The sequence below is a fragment of the Nicotiana tabacum genome, chromosome 20 (assembly GCF_000715075.1).
Source record: "Nicotiana tabacum cultivar K326 chromosome 20, ASM71507v2, whole genome shotgun sequence".
Lineage (NCBI taxonomy): Eukaryota > Viridiplantae > Streptophyta > Magnoliopsida > Solanales > Solanaceae > Nicotiana > Nicotiana tabacum.
Window position 1 is genome coordinate 7,880,826 of NC_134099.1, and position 25,172 is coordinate 7,905,997.

General features: G+C 39.1%; 2 protein-coding genes across 5 annotated transcripts; one reads left to right on the forward strand and one right to left on the reverse strand.

The window, feature by feature from the left end:
• Positions 1-1,120: 1,120 nt before the first annotated feature.
• LOC107812188 (uncharacterized) lies at positions 1,121-21,671 on the forward strand. 3 transcript variants are annotated; one of them, XR_012703663.1, is made up of 5 exons: positions 1,121-1,387; positions 4,035-8,171; positions 8,252-9,420; positions 9,596-9,886; positions 21,150-21,671. XR_012703663.1 is itself a non-coding variant. In XM_016637224.2 (4 exons), exons 2-3 carry the CDS (start codon positions 4,087-4,089, stop codon positions 9,408-9,410), a joined length of 5,244 nt encoding a protein of 1,747 aa, XP_016492710.2. In that variant the 5' UTR covers positions 1,121-1,387; positions 4,035-4,086; the 3' UTR covers positions 9,411-9,420; positions 9,596-9,969. The 3 variants fall into 3 exon arrangements, 2 of the variants coding, with proteins under 2 accessions (XP_016492710.2, XP_016492711.2); XM_016637224.2 differs by lacking the exon at positions 21,150-21,671 and having other exon boundaries at positions 9,596-9,969; XM_016637225.2 differs by lacking the exons at positions 1,121-1,387; positions 21,150-21,671 and adding an exon at positions 1,978-3,130 and having other exon boundaries at positions 9,596-9,969.
• On the reverse strand, positions 12,023-25,172 carry LOC107812187 (putative late blight resistance protein homolog R1B-12). Of its 2 annotated transcripts, none has more exons than XM_016637223.2 (4): positions 24,761-25,172; positions 13,995-18,069; positions 12,737-13,911; positions 12,023-12,617 (listed from the first exon to the last, which is right to left on the reverse strand). In XM_016637223.2, exons 2-3 carry the CDS (start codon positions 18,032-18,034, stop codon positions 12,747-12,749), a joined length of 5,205 nt encoding a protein of 1,734 aa, XP_016492709.2. In that variant the 5' UTR covers positions 18,035-18,069; positions 24,761-25,172; the 3' UTR covers positions 12,023-12,617; positions 12,737-12,746. The 2 variants fall into 2 exon arrangements, with proteins under 2 accessions (XP_016492709.2, XP_075096726.1); XM_075240625.1 differs by lacking the exon at positions 24,761-25,172 and adding an exon at positions 22,269-24,732.

Here is a 25,172-nt window from a genome sequence, read left to right on the forward strand (position 1 = left end):
TCAAATGAAGATTCGAGAAGGTGGGATAAGATTTGAACTACAGGGTTAATGGATTCATGTTCAGGAAGGCAAGGGGATTCTAGGGTGTTAAGGGGAAGGCCACCAGCATCCATGCCGCCGACTTTCATGGCGAGAGTACGCAGGGGCGGCTAGGGTTTTAGGGTTGTTTGTTTGGGGACGAAGGTTGGGGTTCAGATAGGGGGGCAGGGTAGGATTATGACCTTATATAGTTAATGGGTGGATTGATCTCGATCGTTAGATCAATCTAGATCTACGGTCTGGATCTGATAGCTTAAGTGAAACGGTGTCGTTTCAAGGGTAAAGGGTTGGGGTCGGTCCGGGTGAGACGGGTCGGGTTTATTGATGGGTTATGGGGAATTGATCTTGGCCGTTGATCACTCTGAGATCAACGGCCCAGATCAGGCATGACTCAAACGACGTCGTTTGGACGTCCTGGGCATCAGGTGGCCTGGACCGGGCAGGCCTGGGTCTTGGGCTGTTTGTTTGGGCCAATTTTGTTAAAATTGGCCCAAGTCCGGAAGGGAAGGGGTCCTTTCTTTATTTTTTTTATTTTTTTATTTTTTTATTTATTTATTTCCTTTTTCTTATTTATTTTAAAACAAAACTAAGCCAAAAAATCAAATTAAAATTAAATACACACTCAATACAATTATTTGCACACACACTAAAATATTTCAAAACAGGTAAAGTCAAACCAAATAAAATCACGGACGAAGATGCCTATTCATGATTTTCTATTTAACGACCGGATTACGGTTCGAATTATGCAGGACACATATATTTTTTTGAATTTTATTTTAATAAAGTAAATAAATAAAAATGGGCCGAAGTCACAAATAAATCAACAAGGTGCCGCACAGAAATCCAAAATTGTACAGCAGGGCCGATTATTATTTTTTTATTTCTTTTTGGAGCGATTGTCGTGCGAAAACAAAAATCACGTGCTCACAATTTCGAAACGAATTCCCTCATTCTCCAGGTGGGTGCCTGCAATCAAAACAACAAAACACATATTTTGGTTGACTTCAACCTTCATATTTTGGGTACGCCGGTGACTTTATCATCTTTCACGTGCATGAAATGGAACAGGAATGCAGTAAAAAAAATGGTAAAACCAACCAATATATTACACAAGAAATCAGGCAGCGCAAATCTCGATTTGTCGACAGACGACCACTCTTCAAGTCTTCGTTCTTATTTTGGTACAAACTGAGCTTTTTCTCTATGATTTTAATGTGAATTAAATAATACAGTACTACCCCTTTCCCCACATTCCCAACCAAATAAAGAAGAAAAATACTAGCAAACTGAATACCAAAGGTTAGCTTTGCTTTAGTTGCATACTCCAGGTTTCTACCGAATCAAAGTAAGTTACTGTATATTAATTATTGCAGTATCTTTTTTCTTTTGTTGATAAAGAGAAAATTAACTAGTTAATTCTTCAATGTAATACAAATTACTATGTCTGTACGTTTTTGTTGATTATAGATATAGATTTAGTTGAAAATACTTGTCCCCTTTAGTTGGAAAAGCATGCTTTCAACCATAGCAAATGTCAATTGAATCCTAGCCTTTATAAAGAAAATAATCGATTAGGCATTGATTATAGCTCAATATACATATTCAAAGTCTCTCGAGCCGAGGGTCTTTCGGAAACATCCTCTTTGCCCTTCAGGATAGGGGTAAGGGGTGCGTACCCATTATCTCCGACTGGGTTGTTGTTGTTGTTGTTAGAGGCGGAGCTAGGATTTGAAGTTTATGGGTTCAGGGTTCTAATCCTTTTAAGTTACTGACTTCTAAATTAATAATTCATACATATTTAATAGATTTTTAAGACAAATACATGGATTGAACCAAACGACTGGGTTTGGGCGAACCAGAAAAATCCAGCATTACATCAAGATCATTAGAAAATTCAGTATTACACCAAATTTTTAAACTTTGGATGCATCTGTTCTCTAATTCTCAATCGTTTAAATTCATTCTAAACTTAAAATTCCAATCATTACCATCCCAAAAATGTGCTATGACACAATATTTTTTTTAAGACTATGCTATATAGATCAGGAAAAACATCCCTCAAAGCTTGTTCGCCATGCCAATCTATCTTGTCATAGTTTTATTCTTTGCCCATAAGTTTTTAATAAACTTCCATTGTGCAGAACCATGTGGGACTGAAATCGGAATTATGTTCCCATAGTTCTTGAGCCCATATTAAAGCTTGATAACCTCCTTCCATTGATCCTTCTTAGGATCATTCAAATCTCCAATGCCATTTGAATAACAAACTTCTATTATGAACCCCAAACTCCTTACAACCAAGCCTCCTCCTTCCTTACTCAACATAACTTTCTACCATTTCACCAAATGAATTTTCTTAGTTTCTTGATTACCTTCCCACAGAAAATTGCGCCTGATTCTGTTTAGATGCTCTTCCACCCTGGCTGGAGTAGGTATCGTTGAAATTAAATATATCGACATTCCATCAAGTACATTATTCACCAATGTCAACCTTCCAACAAAGGAGAGGTATTGTCTCTTCCATGTACTCAGTTTTTTCTCGCGCTTTTCAATTATTCCTTTCCAGATGTTGATGTCATTATATTTTTCACCAAGTGGTAGTCCCAGATAGGTGGCGGGGAGAGTCTCCAGCTTACATCCCAGTGTATCAGCAAGAGTTTGAACGTTATGATCAGCAGTAATTGAGAACAGACTGCCTTTCCTCATATTTATATGAAGGCCTGAAATAAATTCAAATGCAATTAGTAGTCATCTAATCGTCTCACTTTATTCGCCGACTCCATCACTAAATTTGGACCCAATAGCTTGATCTCACCAGCCTCAAAGAAACGTACAAAGCCTCAAAGGGCACCATCTGTATGCTAACTTGGTAGTCATTATTGTAGGTGAAATTTATCAAGAGCAAGTATCCACTCCAATCGTCCCCAAGGTTGATGACATATGCTTCTTACTTATCTTCTAGGATCTCTATGGTCCGATCAAACTGTCCATCTACTAAAAGATAAAAGTCTTACTTAGATGAATCGTGCAGCCAAGGCGTCTTAGGATGTCCACCACTAGTGAGACATGAACTGCAGGCCTATGTGAGGTATTGAAACCCCATGATAACCCTATTCCACTTCCATTTTGGTATCTCAATGTACTGGTGTAACACTGCTGGCTTTTGGTGCTCAACTTTGATTTGTTGACGAGGCATATACACAGACACAAATTTTGCTATATATTTCTTCATTCCTTTCCAGCATTATATTTGTTATAGATCTTAGAACATTTCGGTACAACATGGATGTAATGTACACTTAGAGTAGTGTGCCTTTGCTGATACAATCCTCCTCAACTCATCTGTAATAGGTCACATAAATAATTCTTGAGTCACACAGTACCCTCATTGTCTAGTGTAAAGTCCTTGCCTTTACCTGGTTAACGTCTTCCTTGACTTTGCTTAGCTAAGAAACACTATGCTGGCTAGCCTCATTATATGTGATAGCGACGTATATGTGATAGCGACGTTCCTACTTTCCAACTCTGGACCTGATTCCTCTATTCCCATGTTGCGAATTTCCTCCTTGATAGATACCATCGGCTCATTTTAGATTTGGTTCCATAGTTGGTTAACTGAAGTTTTCAAGTTTGGTTTTTGGAAGAACAAAAATTATGCGTGATTGGCTTAGCATTGAAAGAAATGGTGTTTAACAAGACACTTTTTTTGACTACTTTATAAGTTATGGCAAATAGATCATAATGGAGATTTTCATCCCTCAGTTGCTCTTTGGAAATTGGAAAACAAATAGTTGTGAGGTCTCAAATGTTTGTTTGTCTGGTGTATAATTGCAATGTCGAGGCCCTTAATCGATGCATCTGTAAAGAATAATATGGGTAACATTAGAAATTATCAATAGTGGAGTATTCACTGTTTGAAGGATTTCTTCACCCATGTTGAATTATGTTTGTGTCAAAACTGCTCTGAAGATATTGATTTTCATTACTTGCAGGATAATATTACGTTTCAAACATTTTTGACAAAACTAAAAAGGTGGAAAGTAGATGGCCGCGAAGTGTTCAATGGTGCATGATGATGTGTACGATCTGAAGAAGAGGGAGGATTTGGATAGTTGGACGATTGATCAATTGGATGATGCTTCAACACGCCTAGTACGCGTAGAGTTATTTCTCCGGAAACTTGAGGAGGTTCACCCTAAGAACACGATATCTGCACAACTAGGGGCCCTATTTGTAAAAGCTCATAAAGGCTTTTCTGAGATACCTCCTCACATAAAGGATCAACATCGAAGGCGTTACACCATCAGAACATTAATCTCAGATGTGCTTGGAAAATTTAAACTGGTTAACACAGCTGAGCCACTCAAAGCTTCAGAAGCGTCAAGATCAACTAGCCAAATAATTTCAGATGTGCTGGAAATAATTAAACTGGAGAATATTGCTAAGCGAATGGAAGCTTCAAAGCCATCAAGATCATCTTGCCGAATCTCTACGGAGATGGTGAGGTTTGTCAGAACTGTGCTTGATTGTACAGCGTCGTGCCTCTATCGTGTACACCATCGTGCCCCCGAGTCTGTGCTTAAAAAGAAGCTGCCATATCTACGTGTCTTCTTAACGTTAACTGCTGAGCGGTGCATTGAGCATGAAAGTATGAAGGATTTCTTCACCCATGTTGAGGATGTAGCTTACACTGCAGCAAACCTTTGTTTGTCAGAGTTTGATTCCAATAGGGATTCCAAGTTCTCTAAATTGCTGAAAAGGATAAGTCCCTTTAGGCCTAAAATAAAGCAGATTTATCTGAGTGTCTTGATAGGGTCAAAGTCATCAAGATCAGAGACTACAATGAATGCCAATTATATGTCTGATTTTCTTAAAGCTCTCCAAGAGGATCTGCAAGAGTTACTAAACCATGATGCCAGGTTGAAAATTGCCTTTGATGATCCAATTCCGTGGCTACAACAGGGACTTTCTTACCTTTCTGGATTTCTACTGAACATAGCATCAAAATGCACTCCACTCAAAGAACTCAATTCTCTTCAATCACATGTCGAAGCTCTGGCCATTGAGACAGCAATTCTGATCTACTCCTCCTATGATGAGGAGATGGATAAGACTACTGAAATAGACCATGTGCTTTTTCATTTGCAGCCTAAGTTTAACCATGTCAAGATAGAAGTCGATCTCATTCAGCTACTAAACTGTCAAGCCACCATAATAGCTCCTCTAAAAGATCTTACTGACTATGTATGGGGAGAACTGATATACTTGGGAACTTTTATCATGGATTCATTGGAGCAGTGCAAAGAGCATACTAAGATAGCTGATTTTGTGACCCTTATTCAATCTGTGACCAGCCAAGCATGTTCGGTCATTAATTCTCTTTTTCATTACTCAGAGCAAGAAGACTTGGCCAGGGAAATTAACTACTCGCATTTTCAATTGCTTCTTAAGTTCAAGTTTATTAAGGCAGCGATTGCACAGATGTGTTCCAACATTTCTGCATCATCAACACTGGACCACCCTACAATCGATCTGTGGAACTTTCTTCCTATTAACTTTGAGATCATTGATTCCTATTTCAACATGCTAAAATCCTCAAAGATATCATCCTCATATGTCCCCACAGTTGATGAGGTTTTTATGGGGTTTCATGAATATGTTTTTGGCAATCTACTCCTGAAGGATGAAACTTATTTGACAGTTACTGTTGGAAATGAGGTTAAAAAGTTTTTCTATGGGTTGTTGCTCCTAGTAACATATCTTTTTGATCCTCTAGCTCAGAGTATTGGATGCATGAAGCAGAATGATCTCTTGACAGGATTTGGAACTACTGTAATTGAGGCTGAATCCGCTATCTGTTTAAATTATCAAGATGTTGCGGATAGCATCAAAAGTGGAAAGGTCAATCTCGTTCTTCAGTTTTTGACTATTGCTTTCAAGCTTATTGAGTCTGAGGGAATTTTGACAGATATACTGAAGCACAAAGCCACTTTGAAAGCTCAAATTTTTGATCTGATTGAAAGTGCTCATGAAGAGCTTATTTCCGTTAGAGCTTTTCTCATGGATGTTTTTGCGCAACACACAAAGCTTAATGAATTGCATGATCTCTTAATGCGTGCTGAAGTGACTGCCCACAAGTTAGTGCAAATCAGTAGTTCTTGTTATGAAAGTTTCATGGACGGAAGAAGCATTGAGAAAATGAGGCTTTCGTTATCTGATTTGCAACAAGAGATTGAGTCTGTCAAAGTAGACTTCAGAATAATATGCTTTCAACTTATGGATGCATCACCTTGCAACATGACAGATGGAGAAGGCCTTATTAATTTCTTAGTAAGCCACCAGGACTGGCTGCTCAAGTGTGATGCTTGTTCAATCCCTTTTCTGAAGAATCAGATCCCAATAGTCATAGGCGAACTAGTATATTTGGGCTCTTTTCTTGCAGATATCATACAGTATCTCGATATGCATCAAGAGCTCAAAGACCTCGTGAAGCGTGTTCAAGATAGAAAGTATGTTTGTCTCTTCCCCATCAGGGATTATATCCCTGCTTGTTATTATATGTTATATCTCTCTGATATCAAGCAATTGCTCAAGTTTGTTGAGGCAGAGGTCAAAACTATTTGTCTAGAAGTTCCAGATTCTTCAAGTTATAGCTTTCCCACGACAAACGGATTAGGATTTCTAAGTTGTTTCTTAGACAAATTGGATGAGCTGTTAAATTCTAAACTGGATCCAATTATCGACTTAAAGCTTCACATTCGATTAGTCAAGAAGGGCTTATTGTGTCTGAGATCGTTGACTGATCATTTCACAGAAAGTAATGATGAGCATGATGAAGTTTATAGTCTTATAACAAGTGTTACTGAAGTGGCATACAAGGCAGAGTATGTCATTGACTCGTGCTTGACCTTTTCTCATCCACTTTGGTACAAAGTTCTTTTGATTTCTGAAGTTGTTGAGAATATTAAGCTTGTAAATAAAGAAGTTAGTGAGACTTGTGAAAGAGAGAAGAATGATGAGATAGTGCCCGAAGTTGCAAAGACCTCCACTAATATTTTGCCATCTTTATCTGCTAATACTTCAACAGCAAATAAAGAGATGGAGGGATTTCAGAATGCGATGAACGTATTAAAGAATCAGCTATTGGAAGGATCACCTCAGTTAGATGTTATCTCATTGGTTGGCGTGCCTGGCATCGGTAAGACTACTCTTGCCAAAAGGATTTACAATGATCCAATGGTCACCTCTCACTTTGATGTCCGTGCTCAATGTCGTGTGACTCAAGTATATTCATGGAGAGATTTGTTGCTTACCATTTTGAATGATGTGCTTGAGCCTGTTGATCGCGATGAAAAAGAAGATGGCAGATTAGCTGATGAGCTGCATCGATTCTTGTTGACCAAGAGATTCTTGGTTCTCATTGATGACGTGTGGGACAATGAAGTGTGGGACAATTTCCATATGTGCTTCAAAGATGCTCAGAATGGAAGTAGAATTATTCTAACTACCCAGCTGAATGACATTGCAATTTATGCTAAGTGTGAAAGTGAACCCCATCATCTCCGTTTATTTAGTGATGATGAGAGTTGGACATTATTACAGAAAGAGGTGTTTCAAGGGGAGAGCTGTCCACCTGAACTTGTTGATGTGGGGTTCCGAATAGCAAAATGTTGTGGAGGGTTGCCTCTCTTCATTGTATTAGTTGCTGGTGTTCTGAAAGAGAAAAAGAAGAAAGCAGAATTGTGGAAAGAAATAGAAGAAAGTCTAGGTTCGCAGAATATTGGTAGCTTGGAAGAGACCATGTCTGTGATTGGCTTCAGTTACAAGAATTTACCGCACCATTTGAAACCTTGTTTTCTCTATTTTGGAGGCTTTTTGAAGGGCAAGGATATTCATGTCTCAAAACTGATTCGTATTTGGATAGCTGAGGGATTTGTGCAGGCAAATACGGGAAAAAGACCAGAAGATGCTGCACAAGGTTACTTAGAAGATCTTATTAGTAGAAATTTAGTGATGGACGTGGAGAAGAGACGCAATGGCAAGCTAAAGACATGCCGCATTCATGATCTGTTGCATAGATTCTGCTTAGAAAAGGCCAAAAAAGAGAATTTCTTTCTCCGTATTAATAGGTATAACTGTATAAGACCTGCACTAATTCTATTCTATTATTTAATCCTAACTCTATATTTTATTGCTTTTCTTTAATCAGATTCAGTGAAGAGGATATATTTCCCGAAAAGCCTAAGGAATATCGGTTGTTTGTTCATTCTTATGAGGATCAGATTGATTTGTGGCAGCCATCTCGCTCAAATGTTCGCTCGTTACTATTCAATGTGATTAATCCAGATAACTTTTTATGGCCGCGTGATATCTCCTTCATCTTTGACAACTTCAAACTTGTTAAAGTGTTGGATTTGGAATCGTTCAACATTGGCGGTACTTTTCCCAGTGCTATACAATCTTTAATTCATTTGAGGTACTTCGCTGCTCAAACTAGTGGAAACTCAATTCCTTCATCTATAGCTAAGCTTTGGAATCTTGAAACTTTTGTGGTTAAAGGATTGGGAGTGGAGGTGATATTACCTAGTTCACTTCTGAAGATGGTTAAATTGAGGCATATACATGTAAAGCATCGTGCTTCATTTAGTTTATATGAGAACATGGGTGAATCTCTTGCTAACTCTCAATTAGATAATTTGGAAACCTTTTCCACTCCACGTCTCTCTTATGGTGAAGATACAGAGATGATATTGAGAAAGATGCCAAAATTGAGAAAGCTGAGTTGCATATTTTCGGGAACATTTGGTTATTCAAAGATACTGAAGCGGAGGTCTGTTCTATTTCCCAGATTAGAGTTCCTAAACCATCTTGAATCCCTCAAGCTTATCTCTAACAGCTGTCCAGCTAAACTTCCCCATGTCTTCAGTTTCCCCTCAAGACTAAGGGAATTGACTTTGTCAAAGTTTCGTCTACCTTGGTACCAAATCTCGACCATTGCAGAACTGCCAAACTTGGAGATTTTAAAGTTACTTCTCAGAGCCTTTGAAGGGGATGAATGGGAGGTGAAAGATTCAGAGTTCCCTGAACTCAAATACTTAGAGTTGGATGACCTAAACATTGCACGATGGTCTGTCTCCGAGGATGTTTTTCCTATGCTTGAGCATTTGGTTTTAACGAAATGTAAAAAGCTCAAGGAAATCCCTTCTCATTTTGACAACGCTATATCTCTAAGAAGAATTGAAGTAAATTGGTGCAGCTGGCCCAATTCAGCACAGGAAATTCAAAGAACGCATCATGAAGACATGACAAATGATGCATTAACAATTGCAGTACACCCTCCAGATTGGACTAGAGGATCATCTCCTTGAGTCTTATCTGGTATGTCCTTTCCGTGTTCATCTGAGTACAATTCCACTCATTAGTTTTACTCTTACATTATAACAGTTATACTTATTTCAGTTACCTGCTCTTATTCAAAAGAAGAAAAAGAACAAGTTATCTGCTATATTCTTGAATGTCACGAGGCTGCTTACGAGGTGTTTTCCTGCTGTAGTCTCACAGATTATAGACAAAAACATAGCTGGTTATCTGTGGCAAGGGCTGGTAGTCTCTGTAGCACAGTGGACAAAAAATGAAAAGTTCCAGTGCCGAGAATGTAATCCAGCATATCCAAGCGAAGTTTTTGAACTGCATGATTACAGGCAACAGAGGACACATTCTGATCTTTCAGTCAACTGAACCGTGTGAAGAATCAGATCCAGGCACAGCAAAGTGCTTATGATTATAATCAACTGAACTGTTAGCTTGTTGGGCAAGAAGAGAACTCAAGAAAGAACAGAATAAGGTATGGAACACTATACTAGCATGCATTTTGTGGACACATTGGAAAGAAAGGAATAAATGATGTTTCAATTGTAAAGATCAAAACTGCCTGCATTTTTTTTTCTTGCTTTTCTCCTAGTGTAAATGATGCTGAACCGCTTCTAGATTTTGTTAGTCCTCTGCATAGCTAGAAGAGAACATACTTTTGCTTTTCGGATCACAACACCATCTTAGTGCTGCTTTACATCAATAAATTTGCACTTACCATTTCCAAAAAAAAATTATTCCAGTTCACTAAGCATGTTACAACTTACATGGTAGCTTCGCTAGCTAGTGAACGAAGCGAAGTCAACTATTCTGTTACACCAACTGTGTTTGCATAACGGTTCTGAGGAAAAAAGCACGACGGTCATCAGGCCACCATGATCTGATTTATTTTGATACAAGTACTCTCTGTAAGATATGTATATATAATGGCAAGAAAATCTGATCCCATTTGCCTCATACATTCAGTGTTTGTTTGACGTACGTTAGGCCTACATTTCATTGAATTTTTGTAACAAGTTTGTTTGAAGGGGAGCCTTAGCGTAACTGGTAAAGTTGCTGCCATGTGACCAGGAGGTCACGGGTTCGATCCGTGGAAACAGTCTATTGCAAAAATATAGGGTAAGACTGCGTACGATAGACCCTTGTGGTCCGGCCCTTCCCCGAACCCCGCGTATGGCGGGAGCTTAGTGCACTGGGATTTTTTTTTTTTGACAGAAGGTGGTTTTTATAACCATAATCAAATTTCAAAATACATGCTGCATTAGTAGTGACTTTGTAGGTAAGTTCACCAAAGAGGACAATTCACTTATCAGACCTTTATGATCATAATTTATTTTTGACTGTAGTTATCCCTAGCCTAACCAGTTATGTTACCTGTCAAATAAAAAGTCCAAAACTGATATCACAATTCACAATTGTGTTTCTGTTAAGTGTTTTAAAACTTTGCTATAAAACTGATAAATTTTCAGGTTTCTATTTTTATCATCTCAGCTATGTTGTAAACAACAACAACAACAATAACAACAACTCAGTATAATCCCACTTAGTGGGGTTTGTGGAGGGTAATGTACAACAATAACAACAACAACTCAGTATAATCCCACTTAGTGGGGTCTGTGGAGGGTAGTGTGTAGGCAGACCTTACCCCTACCCTGGGGTAGAGAGGCTGTTTCCAAATAAACCCTCAGCATCCTTCCCTCGGCATCCTTCCCACCTTGCTCTTGAGGAGACTCGAACTCGCAACCTCTTGGTTGGAAGTGGAGGTTGCTTACCATCAGAGCAACCCCTCTTGTCTCAGCTCTGTTGTAAACTAAAAATAAATTGCAACTAAGATGTTAAGTTAGGCTTGTTTCCCCACCTCTCGGGAAAGAAAGATGAGAATAAGTGTATCATATGGAAATGGTACAAATAAATCTTGTAAACAGGTCAGTTTGTTCAATTATCTTTAGGATTTATATAGACAAATCGATCAATTATCCAGACCCAGTTATCTTTCACTTAGTGCGGATGGTGGTGAAAGATCAAAACAATCTTTAATATTTTTTAAACTCTTTAACATAATCAATATTCATAATTTTAAAAAACATAAACTTTTTTTAAAAAAAAATTATAATTTACTACTCAAATATATTTTTTATACATATATATTCTACTTATGTACATAAACATATTGACAAGAGGGGTTGCTCTGATGGTAAGCAACCTCCACTTCCAACCATGAAGTTGTGAGTTCGAGTTTCCCCAAGAGCAAGGTGGGAAGTTTAATGGAGGGAAGGATGTCGAGTTTCTATTGGAAACAGCATCTCTACCCCAGGGCAGGGGTAAAATCTGCATACACACTACCCTTCCCAGACCCTACTAAGTGGGATTATGTTGTTGTTGTACATAAACATATGTACATATGTATCTAACAAGGTTTGTTACAAGTGACACCAATAGGGGCGGATCTATGTAGAAGGGTGGGGTGGATGCCTCGTTGAAATTTTGTATGTTTATGTACTTTTTTCTTTTTAATTCTCAAAAAAAGTGTTAAACCAATCGAAATTTCTACTATGTGTAATTCATTTAGATCCATAAAAGTGGTTAAACCAAAAAAAAAAAAAGATCCGTAAAGTAAGAAAAACAATGATTTATTAACTGTGCAGGAGAAAAAAATACTGCATGTAAACTGCAGTTTATTAGGTAGCTACCAATAACAATCATTTCAAATTTCCAATAGTTCAAAAAGATTCCAAAATAAAGAACAAACAGTAGCAACAACAATATAATAGGAAGAAATAGTATAATATCTAATATAAAGAACCAGGGATAAGAAAAATACAAAAAGAGTAAGAGACGACTACCTATCAACCTTCCATCCCAATTCTCGACCTTCACTGTTCTCTATTACGGGTCATGTCCTCCGTAAGTTGAAGCAATTACATATCCTGCCTAATCACCTTACCCCAATACTTCTTCAGCCTATTCCTGGCCTTCCTTAGATCCCCCATGGTCAACCTCTCACACCTCCTGATCGGGTCATTTATGGCTCTCCTCTTTACGTGGCCGAACCATCTCAACCTCGATTCCCACAGTTTATCCTCCACCGAGGCCACCAGAAAATTCACAAGATAGATAAAGGGTGTATCGACTCTGCAGACTTAGTGCAGCACTCATCAATCCTTGAACAAGTCTTAGCACTCAGATTCAATGATATAGCAGATAACCTGTTTTTTTTAAGAGCGGGTAACTGAAATAAGTATAATCGTAACAAATAAACATTTTCTGGTGTAAAAGGAAAATGAACGAGTGAAAATGTACTCAGATGAACACGGAGAGAACATACCAGATAAGAGTCAAGGAGACGACCCTCTAGTCCAATCTGGAGGGTGTATTGTAACTGTGAACGCATCATTTGACAAGTCTTCCTGCTGTGTTCTTTGAATTTCCATGGCTGAATTGGCAACAGACCAGCTGCACCAATTTACTTCAATTCTTCTTAGAGATATAGCGTAATCAAATTGAGAGGGGATTTCTTTAAGCTGCTTACATTTTTTCAAAACAAAATGTTCAAGCATAGGAAAAGCATCCTCGGAAACAGACCACTGTGTAATATTGAGGTCGTCCAATTCTAAGTATTTGAGTTCAGGGAACTCTGAATCTTTCACTTCCCATTCATCCCCTTCAAATGCTCTGAGAAATAACTTCAGGATCTCCAAGTTAGGCAGTTCTGCAATGGTCGAGATTTGGTTCCAAGGTAGACGAAACTTTGACAGAGTCAATTCCCTTAGTCTTGAGGGGAAACTGAAGACATGTGGAAGTTTAGCTGGACAACTGTTGGAAACAAGCTTGAGGGATTCAAGGTGACTTAGGAACTCCAATCTAGGAAAAAGAACACACTTTCCTGTTACTATCTTGGAATAACCAAATGTTCCCGAAAATATGCAACTCAGCTTTCTCAATTTTGGCATCTTTCTCAATATCATCTCTGTATCTTCACCATAAAAGAGATGTGGAGTGGAAAAGGTTTCCAGATTATCTAATTGTGAGTCAGCAAGTGATTCACCCATGTTCTCATATAAACTAAATGAAGCACGATCTTTTACATGTATATGCCTCAATTTAACCATCTTCAGAAGTGAACTAGGTAATATCACCTCTACTCCCAATCCTTTAACCACAAAAGTTTCAAGATTCCAAAGCTTAGATATAGATGAAGGAATTGAGTTTCCATCAGTTTGAGCAGCAAAGTACCTCAAATGAATTAAAGATTGTATCTCACTGGGAAAAGTACCACCAATGTTGAAGGATTCCAAATTCAACACTTTAACAAGTTTGAAGCTGTTAAAGATGAAGGAGATATCACGCGGCCATAAAAAGTTACCTGGGTCAATCACATTGAATAGTAAAGAGCGAACGTTTGAATGAGATGGCTGCCACAGATCAACCTGATCCTCATAAGAGTGAACAAACAACCGATATTCCTTAGGCTTTTCGGGAAATGTATCCTCTCCACTGAATCTGATTTAAAAAAAAAACAATGAAATTGCGAGTTAAGATAAAAACAATAGAATAGAATTAGTGCAGTTCTTATACAGTTATACCTATTAATACGGAGAAAGAAATTCTCTTGTTTGGCCTTTTCCAAGCAGAATTTATGCAACAGATCATGAATGCGACACATTTTCAGCTTGCCATTGGGTCTCTTCTCCACGTCCATCACTAAATTTCTACTAATAAGATCTTCCAAGAAACCTTGCGCAACATCTTCTGGACCTTCTTCCATATTTGCCTGTACAAACTCCTCAGCTACCCAAAACCTTGTCAATTTTGAGACATGAATATCCTTGCCCTTCAAAAAGCCTCCAAAATACAGAAAACAAGGTTTCAAATGGTGTGGTAAATTCTTGTAACTGAATCCAATCACAGACATGGTCTCTTCCAAGCTACCAATATTCTGTGAACCTAGACTTTCTTCTATTACTTTCCACAATTCTGCTTTCTTCCTTTTGTCTTTCAGAACACCAGCAACTAATACAATGAAGAGAGGCAACCCTCCACAACATTTTGCTATTCGAAACCCCACATCAACAAGTTCAGGTGGACAGCTCTCCTCTTGAAATACCTCTTTCTTTAATAATGTCCAGCTCTCATCATCACTGAATAGACGAAGATGATAGGGTTCACTTTCGCATTTAGCATAAATTGCAATGTTGCTCAGCCGGGTTGTTAGAATAACTCTACTCCTGTTACGAGCACCTTTGAAGCACATATGTAAATTGTCCCACACTTCATTGTCCCACACGTCATCAATGAGAACTAAGAATCTCTTGGTCAACAAGAATCGACGCAGCTCAACAGCTAATTCACCATCTTCTTTTTCATTACGATCAGCAGGTTCAAGCACACCATTCAAAATGGTTAGCAACAAATCTCTCCATGAATATACTTGAGTCACACGACACTGCGCACGTACATCAAAGTGGGAGGTGACTATTGGATCATTATAAATCTTCTCGGCAATAGTAGTCTTACCGATTCCAGGCATGCCGACCAATGAGATAACGTCTAGATGAGGTGATCCTTTCACTAGCTGATCCTTTAGTATGTTCTTCGCATCCTGAAATCCTTCCATTTCTTCATTTGCTCTTGGAGTATTAGCGGATAAATCTGGCAACAGACTAGTGGAGATCTTTGCAACTTCCGGCACTGTCTCGTCAATCTTCTTTCTTTCACAAGTCTCACTAACAACATCATTTACAAGCTTAATATTCTGAACAACTTCAGAAATCCAAAGAACTTTGTACCAGAGTGGATGAGAACAAGTCAAGCACAAGTCAGTGACATACTCTGCCTTGTATGCCATTTCAGTAACACTAGTATAAACTTCATCATGCTCATAGTCGCTTTCTGCAAAATGATCGGTCAACGATCTTAGACACAATAAGCCCTCCTTGACTGATCCAATCTGAAGCTTTAGGTCGATAATTAAATTGTTCTTAGAACCTAACAGCTCCTCCAATTTGCCTAAGAAACAATTGAGAAATCCTAATCCATTTGTCCTGGGGAAGCTATAATTTGATGAATCTGGGACTTTGAGACAAATCATTTTGACCTCTGCCTCAACAAACTTGAGCAATTGCTTGACATCAGAGAGATATAACATGTAATACCAAGCAGGTCTATAATCACTGATGGGGAAGAGACAGACATACTTTCTATCTTGAACATGTTTCAGGAGCTCTTTGAGCTTGTGATCCATATCTCGATACTGTACAATATCTGCAAGAAAAGAGCCCAAATACACTAGTTTGTCTTTGACCAATGGGATCTGATTCTTCAGAAAGGGGATTGAACAAGCATCACAGTTGAGCAGCCCGTCCTGGTGGTTTAATAAGAAATTAATAAGGCTTTCTCCATCTTTCATTTTCCAAGGTGATGAATCCAGATGTTGAAAGCATACTTTTCTGAACTCTACCTTGACAGACTCGATCTCTTGAAGCAAATCGGATAACGAAAGCCTCATCCTCTCAGTGCTGCTTCCATCCATGAAACTTTCACAACAAGAACCACTGATTTGTGCTAACTTGTGGGCAGTCGCTTCAGCATGAAGTAAGAGACCATGCAATTCATTAAGCTCTGTATGTTGCGAGAGAACATCCATGAGAAAAGCTCTAAGGAAAACAAGGTCTTCATGAGCACTTCCAATCAGATCCAAAATTTCAGCTTTCAGAGTAGCTTTGTGCTTTCGTAGATCCATTAAACTTCCCTCAGACTCGATAAGCTTGAAAGCAATGGTCAAAAATTGAAGAACAAGATTGACCTTCCTACTTTTGTTGCTATCCACAGCATCCTCATAAATTAAGCAGATCGCAGATTCAGCCACAAGTACTATAGTTCCGAATCCTGTCAATAGATCATTCTGCTTCATGCATCCAATGCTCTGAACTAGAGGATCAAAAAGATACGTTACTAGGAGCAGCAACCCATGGAAAAACTTTTTAACCTCATTCGCAACAGTAAATGTCAAATAAGTTTCATCCTTCAGGAGTAGATTGCCAAGAATATATTCATGAAATCCCATCAAAAACTTATCAATCGTGGGCATATATGAGGATGATGTCTTTGAGGATTTTAGCATGCTGAAATAGGAATCAATGACCTCAAAGTTAATAGGAAGAAAGTTAAGCAGATTTATCGTAGGATGGTCCTGTGTTGATGATGCAGTAATGCTGGGACACATTTGTCTAATCGCTGCCTTAATAAACTTGAACTTAAGAAGCAATTGGAAATGCAAGGGACTAATTTTCATGGCCAAGTCTTCGTGGTCTGAGTCATGAGAAAAAGAATTAATGACTGACCATGCTTGGCTGGTCACAGATTGAATAAGAGTCAAAAGATCAGTTATCTTAGTATGCTCTTTGCACTGCTCCAATGAATCCATGAGAAAAATTCTCGATAATATTAGCTCTTCCCGAACATAGTCAATCAGTTCATATAGAGGAGCTAATATGGCTTCACCGTTTAGCTTCTGAATCAGATGGATTTCTAGCTTGACATGATTGAACTTCAGTTGGAAAAAAAAAGATGCATGGTCCATTTCAGTAGTCTTCATGTCCATTTCCTCATCATAGCAGGAGGAGTAGATCACTGTTGCTGCCTCAATGGCCAGAGCTTCAATATGTGATTGAAGAGAATTGAATTCTTCGAGTGGAATGCATTCTGATACTATGCTGTGGAGAAATCCAGAAAGGGAAGAAAGTCCTTGTTGGAGGCACGGAATTTGATCAACAAAGATAAATTTCAAGCTGGCATTGCGGCTTAGCAGCTCCTCCAGATCCTCTTGGAGACCATTAACAAAATCAGACATACTTTCAGCGTTCATTGTATTCTCTGATCGCGATGACTTTGACCCTATCAAGACTCTCAGATAAAGCTGCCTCAGTTCAGGCCTAAAAGGACTTAACCTTTCCAGCAATTTAGAGAATTCAAAATCTAACACACGTGCCCGATCACCATCTTCCACATTGTAGGCTAGCCCTAAGAAATATAGGTGCGCTGCAGTGTAAGCTACATCCTCAACATGGATGAAGAGATTCGTCGTACTCTCATGCTCAATGCACAGCTTTGCAATTGAAGATAATAAGACACGTAAATATCTCAGCTTCTTGTCAAGCACAGACGGGAAAAGGTCACGATACTGTAGATAATCAAGCAAAGTATCGGCAAAATCCAACATCTTCCTAGTGATCATTGGGATAGATGCTCTTGATGGATTTGAAGCTTTGATTTGCTCAGCAATATTCTCCAGCTTGATTATTTCCAGCACCTCCGCAATCATTTGGCTAGTGGATCTTGACGCCTCTGAAGCTTTAGTTATTTTCAGCAGCTTTGAGATCATGGTGTAACACCTCCCGTGTTGATCCTTGTCAGGAAATCCTTCAAGAGCTTTTACAAATAGTGCCTCTAGTTGTGCAGATATTGAGTTCTCAGGATGAACCCTCTCCAGTTGCCTGAGAAATGAAGCTACACTTAGTAGGCGCTTTGAAGCATTGTTCAATTGACTAATCATCTCACTATCTAAATCCTCCTTTATCTTCAGATTGTACAAGTCAAGAGACACCTTGGAACACTTCTGAGCCATCTACTTAATTTCAGTTGTTGATTCCTAATTTTATCCTGCAAGTAATGAAAATCAACATCTTCAGAGCAGTTTTGACACGAACATAGTTCATGCATTTTACTGATTCCATAGCAAGCTAAACAGTGAACACTATACTATTTACAGTTTCTACTTTTACTCATATTATTCTTTAACGAGCGCATCATTAAGGGCCAGTTAGACGTTGCAAGTATACACCATTAAACAAACATGTGATACCTTCATAGTTATTTGTTTTCCAAAGAGAAAATGAGGGATGAAAATCTCCATTATAATCTATTTGCCTCAATTGCATGTGGCTGCTAAAATACTCAAAAAAGCATGGGGGAACAAGCCTACAGTAATATATGTATATGCTATGATCAGTGGCGGATGTATGATTTTATACAAGGGGATTAAAAAATGTCACACTTGAGATTCGAACCGATTACCTAAAGCAATTTATAAATCCAATCTGCCGCTTTACTAGATTTTCCCTCATTTTAAGGGGAACCTTGGAGCAATAGTAAAGTTGTCTCCATGTAACCTGTAGGCCACGGAGTCGAGCCGTGGAATCAGTCACTGATACTTGCATCAGAGTAAGCTGCCTACATGTAACGACCCGGCCGGTCGTCATGAGTTACCGCTCCGTTTCCCCCATTTCTGCTTCTTATTGTCTTGTTCAGCTGTATTATGTGATATTGGGTTAGTTGATTCGGATTCGGAGAGGTTTTGGAAAGGAATGAGACTAGTCTCTTTTGAGTAAGCTTAGGTTGGAAAAGTCAATCGGATGTTGACTTATGTGAAAAAGGGCTCGGATGTGAATTCCGATGGTTCGGATAGCTTCGGGAGGTGATTTGGGATTTAGGAACGTGATCGGAATGTGTTTTGGAGGTCCAGAGTAGATTTAGGCTTGAATTGGCGAAATTGTAATTTTGGCGTTTTCCGGTTGATAATGGAGATTTTGATACAGGGGTCTGAATGGAATTCCGGAAGTTGGAGTAGGTCCGTTATGTCATTTGTGACGTGTGTGCAAAATTTCAGGTCATTCGGACGAGGTTTGATAGACTTTTTGATCGAAAGCGGAATTTGGAAATTTTTGGAATTCTTAGGCTTGAATCCGATGTTAATTTGATGTTTTGATGTTGTGTTGAGCGTTCCGAAGGTTGAAACAAGTTTGAATGATGTTATGGGGTATGTTGGCATGTTTGGTTGAGGTCCCGAGGGCCTCGGGTGAGTTCCGGATGCTCAACGGATCAATTTTTGGACTTTGGACTTGCCAGATTTTCTGGTGTTGTTGCAGAAAATTCTTGTTCATCGTGTTCGCGGTGGGGTCCCGCGTTCGCGAAGAGTAAATGGGGAAGCTGAGGAATTTGTTCTATGTGTTCGCGAGGTAGAGGATGCGAACACGGAGGTTGAGTAAAGTGTTCTATGCGTTCACGCTCAATGGGCCGCGTTCGCGAAGGGCATTTTTGGAGGCAGGCGAGATTAGCCTACGCGAATGCGAGAGGACTGCCGAGTTCGCGTAGAAGGAATAACTGGGCAGTCAGATTATATTTAAAAATCGAGGGTTTAAGTCCAATATCGCAAAAACCATTAGAGAGCTCGGGAGAAGGTGAAATTTGAGGAGATTTTTAGTGGAGTAATTGGGGTAAGTATTCTTCACTTATATTTGGTTTAATTACATGATTTAGTCTTGAATTTCATCAATTAATTTGAGGAATTAGAGTGAAAATTGAGGAAAAATGGAAGAAAAGTTTGAGAGTTCTTTTGGGGATTTGAATGGGCAATTGAGGTCGGATTTTGATGAATTTGTTATGGGTAGACTCGTGGGAGGATAAGGATTCCGTTGATGTGACTTTTATCGAATTTCGAGACATGGGCCCGGGGGTCGGGTTGGACCAATTTCGGGATTTTTTGGTATAATTTGATTATTTTCGCATGGGCTTCGTTCTCTTAGCATATATTGATGCTGTAATTCTGATTTTGGATAGATTCTACGCGACTTGAGGACGAGGCGAGAGGCAAGGGCGTCATAGAGTAGTATTTCATCCGGTTTGAGGTAAGTAACCATTGTAAATCTGGACCTGAGGGCATGAAACCCCGGTATTTTATATTCTTTTGATAAATGAGGTGACGCACATGCTAGGTGACGAGCGGGTGGGCGTGCAACGGTAGGGATTGTGACTTGGTCCGTCCCGTAGCGACTATTAAGCTGCGTATTTGATTTGAAATCTTAGGATATCCCATATTTCAGAGATTGATACTATATGTTGGGTTGTACGCCATGTTTGGGGCCTTGTGCCGACCTGTTTAGACCATTAGGGATAATTTTACTACTTTCCTCACTCTATTTGTTTTGAAAGCATATCCCCAGTCATGTTTTACCTGTTTATTGTTTAAATCCGGTTTCATCACTCTACTTCTTAATATATGAAATTGTTTGGACTGAGTTCCCTGATTTCCACTAATATGCCCGAGTGGCTGTGAGGTTAATGACTGAGAGAGGTTAAGGACCTAATGGTGAGGATTATATATTTATTATGGATCAGGCTGCACGTCGTAGCGATATACATATGGATCGGGTTGCACGCCGCAACGATATATATATTGGATGGGGCTGCGCGCCACAGCGATATGACGTTTGGGTTGTAGGAGCCCCTCCGGAGTCTGTACACCCCCAGTGAGCGTAGTCGACTATAAACTATGGATCGGGCTACATGCCGCATCGGTTGTTATGATTATTATTAGTATGAGATATTATTGAGCCGGAGTGCTGAGTGTGAGTACTGTTTGACGAGAGCTGAGTCACGAGTAACTGAGAGGCTTGCCCGAGAGGCTATATTTATGAGTGATACCTGGCCCGAAGGGTTTGTTTATGACTTTTGCTGTTTTCACTCTTCTTTTATACTGAGCCTCTGTTGAAAAATGTTGAATAAATGATTTCAAAGCATTTTAATTGAAACTGAAGTTTTACGAGATAACTGATTATGGCACGGTTGGTTTTGACTTGATATTTCTGTTGAAAACTCTTATATGGTTTTAAATTGCTCGTCACTGCACTCAGACCTTATTTACTTTAGTTACTTACTGATTACTCCCTGCACTTTGTGTGCAGATCCAAGTGCCCGAGCAGCAGAGTGAGAGCTTCCAGCACTCTCAGAGCTTTACCGGAGACTGCAAGGTAGCTGCACGGCGTTCGCAGCCCTGCTTTCCTCCTTCCTATCTTAGTATTCTGCTATTTCAGACTTATGATGTATTATTCAGTCAGTTTGAGTTGTATTTAGAGGCCTAGTGACACCGGATTGTTGGGCTGTGTTGGTATTATGTACTGGTTTTTCTGCATATTCTGTTTTACTCATCTATTTCATATGACGAATTTGAGACTTATTCGATACTAGAAAATAATTTTTATAAAAGATTTCGTTATGGTAAATATTTGGTTGGCTTGCCTAGTACTGTGATAGGCGCCATCACGATTGTGGTATTTGGGGTTGTGACAAGTTGGTATTAGAGCCTAGGTTACATAGGTCTCACGAGTCATGAGCCGGTTTAGTAGAGTCTCGCGGATCGGTACAGAGACGTTTATATTTATCCTCGGGAGACTGCAGAACCTTTAGGAAAACTTCACATTCTTGAATTCATGTCGTGCGAATCTGTTGATTCTAGCACTAAACTTCTGTTATTCTATTCTCTCACAGATGGTGAGGACACGTGCTACCGGTCAGGACGGACGACCACCAGTACCACCAGTTGGGGCCATTAGAGTCCGAGGACGCGATTGAGGCCGTGGTAGGGGCAGGCGTTTAGCCCGTACAACAGCTAGGGCAGCACCTGCAGATCCACCAGCCACCCCAGTTCAGGATCAGGTCCCAGTTGCGGACGCTCCAGCAGCACCAGCTCAGGCACCGGTTGTGCCTATTGTGATTCCAAGTCTTCAGAAGGCTTTAGCTCAGATTCTATCAGTATGTACTGGCCTGGCTCAGGCGGTCTCAGTTACTACGACCGCAGCTACTTCTCAGGTCGGGGGAGGTACTCAGACTCCCGTTGCTCGCACACCTGAGCAGGTTGTGCAGGGACTTCAGACACCGGGGGCACCTCTAGCCCAGCCGGTTGCACCAGCTCAGGAGTATGTGGTACCAGTTAGGAAAATATGTATATGCTATGATCAGTGGCGGAGGCATGATTTTATATAAGGAGATTAAAAAATGTTACACTTGAGATTTGAACCAATTACCTGAAGCAATTTATGAATCCAATCTGCTGCTCTACTAGATTTTCCCTCATTCGAATGGGAGCCTTGGAGCAAAGATAAAGTTGTCTCCATGTAATGAGCCTCTGATGCTTGCATCAAAGTAAGTTGCCTACATCACATCCTTTTAGGGTGCGGCCCTTCTCGGGACCCTGAGTGAACGCATAATACTTTGTGCACTGGACTGCTATTTAGGAATTCATTTGAACCCCGTTTCTCCAAGGTGGACTTAGGCTTCATTTGTTTTTTTGAAGATTAAGGGGGTGTTTGGCAAAGCTTATAAGCTGATCAAACTGACTTATAAGCACTTTTTGGTTTATCTACACGTTTGGTAAACACCCAAAGTGCTTATAAGCTAAAAACAATCATAAGTCATAAGTTGGTCACCCCCAACTTATGACTTTTCAGTTTATAAGCACTTTTAGTTTGACCAAGACTTTTATTAGTTTATCCTTAATAATATTTTTCCCAAAATAAATTTCCTAACTTTCTCTTCATTCCATATTCGTTGTTCATCCTTTTCATTACAAAGAAACTTTTAAATTCATAATCTTTTGTAAAGTTATTAAGGATATTTTAGTCATTTAAATAAAAGAACAGCTTATCAGCACCTTTCTGCCAAACACATTAACTGCTTATTATCAGTTTCAGCACGTCCAAACACTTAAATACTTATTTAAAAAATCAGTTTCAGCACTTAAAAATGCTTTTCAACACTTCAAGCTTATCAGTTATTTACAATCAGCTAATCCAAACGTGCTCTAAGACGTCTGAATCTCAATACACATATGAATGTCAAGATGTGTATTAAGATTAAGATATCTAAATCTAAATACACATCTGAATTAAGATGTGTATTAAGATCTGAATATTAAATGATTAAAACTATTTGATTTTTAACATCTGAATATATAAATTTATCTTTATTTGAAAATTAATAAACATAAAATTCAAATGAAATACTAATTAATCTAATATTCTATCAATGCAATATATAATTTTTTTTAAATATGGTAGTTGCTGGTGGCGATGGCTAACGGTGGTGTTTATGAATTCCAACTAGAGGCGGTGGTTGGTGGTAGTTTTGGTTGATGGTGGTGGTTCACGGTAGTAGCTAGTGGTGATTAGTAGTGACGACGATTATAATTGAGGATGGTGGTGATGGGTGGTGGTGATAGTTGTGATTGAGGAAGGTGGTAGTGGGTGATGGTAGTTTATAATGAAGGGCAGTGCCGACTATGCTTGTTGATAGCTAAGTTGCTCGGACTCGGATGTGATTATCCGATACGGGGACGGATCTGAGTACCGGATTCAGCAAAATCTAAATTTTAAGATTCGGGGGTGCGAATCCGGATATGGATACGGATGCGGGAATTCGGCTAATAAAAAATAGAGCTATAAAAATATTGTAAATTTTGAGAGATATTCTGTGAAAAACTTAGATGAATATTGTAGAATTCAATCTTTCATTCTCCGAGATGGACATTATTCTTTCATTCTCCTTAATCTGTTTTAATTTTGATTTTGAGAAAACAAAATCTCAATTTTTCTCCCAAATTTGTCGAAGGACTCCGGTCAAAGTATCCGAAGTCAGTTGACCGTATCCGGGACGTATCCCGCTCTCGCTCCCATCCCCGTCCCAGGACAGCGACGACACCAAAATCGAAGAGTCCGTGCAACTTAGGTTGATGGTGATGTGATGGTTAGTTGTGATAGCTGAGGTGGATGAATGTTGGTTGTGTTAGAGAATGATGATGCTAGGAGTGGTGGGGATGGTAGGTGGTGGTAGTCGATAACGGTAGCGGCTATGATTGAGGGTAATGGTGGTGGTGATAGCGGTTGAGTATGGTGGTGGTGGCGGCGGCGGTGGTATAGTGGTAGTTGATAATGGTAGGTGGTTACGGCAGTTAATAATGAATATGGATGATAACTTTTTAATGAAATTAAGTCTTTGTTGAAGATCTTAATCATCCAGGCATATTCAAACCCATTAAGTGGTTGTGAAGTAAAAAAAGTAAACACTTAATGATTAAGATATGCATAATTAAGACTCACTTTAAAAACAAACGCAAATTTAGACCTCTCAATTAAGTGCAAACAAATGAGGCCTTAAAATCTGTACATTGAGCTATAATTGACGCCTAAATTGATTAATTCTTGACAAAGGTATGATCCAATTGACATTTGCTACGGTTGAAAGCATGATTTTTCAACTAATGGGAACAAGCTTTTTCAACTAATCACTTTGCAGTTGGCACACCCAAATCTATAGCTGTAATTTGTATTACATTGAAGAATTAACTAGCTAATTTTCCCTTTATCAGCAAAAGAAAAAAGAAACTGCATTAATTAATGTACAGTAACTTACTTTGATTCGGTAGAAAACTTAAGCCCAGTATCGATCTTTGTTAAAAAGCTAACATTTGATATTATGTGCCATTACAATAATTGTAAGCAAATGCACTATGGGAACTTACTTTGTCCAAAGCTGGAAATAAATATAACTTCGAACCCAAACGCCAAACACCTTTGTACAGTAACTGAAAGCCAAATGCACAGTAAACAGAAACCTGGAGTCTGCAACTAAAGCAAAAGGATGGAGGATAAAAAGCTAACCTTTGGTATTCAGTTTGCTATTTTTTTTTTTAGGTTGGGAATGTGGGGAAAGGGGTCGTACTGAACTATTTAATGCACATTAAAATCATTGAGAGAAAGGAGCCCAGTTTACGATAAAAGTAAGGAAGACTTGAGCAATGGTCGTCTGTCGACAAATCGAGATCTGCGCTGCCTGATTTCTTGTACATATATTGAATGGTTTTGTTCACTTTTTTCTTGCATTCCTTTTCCATTTCATGTTGGTGAAAGATGATAAAGTCACCCGCCGACCCA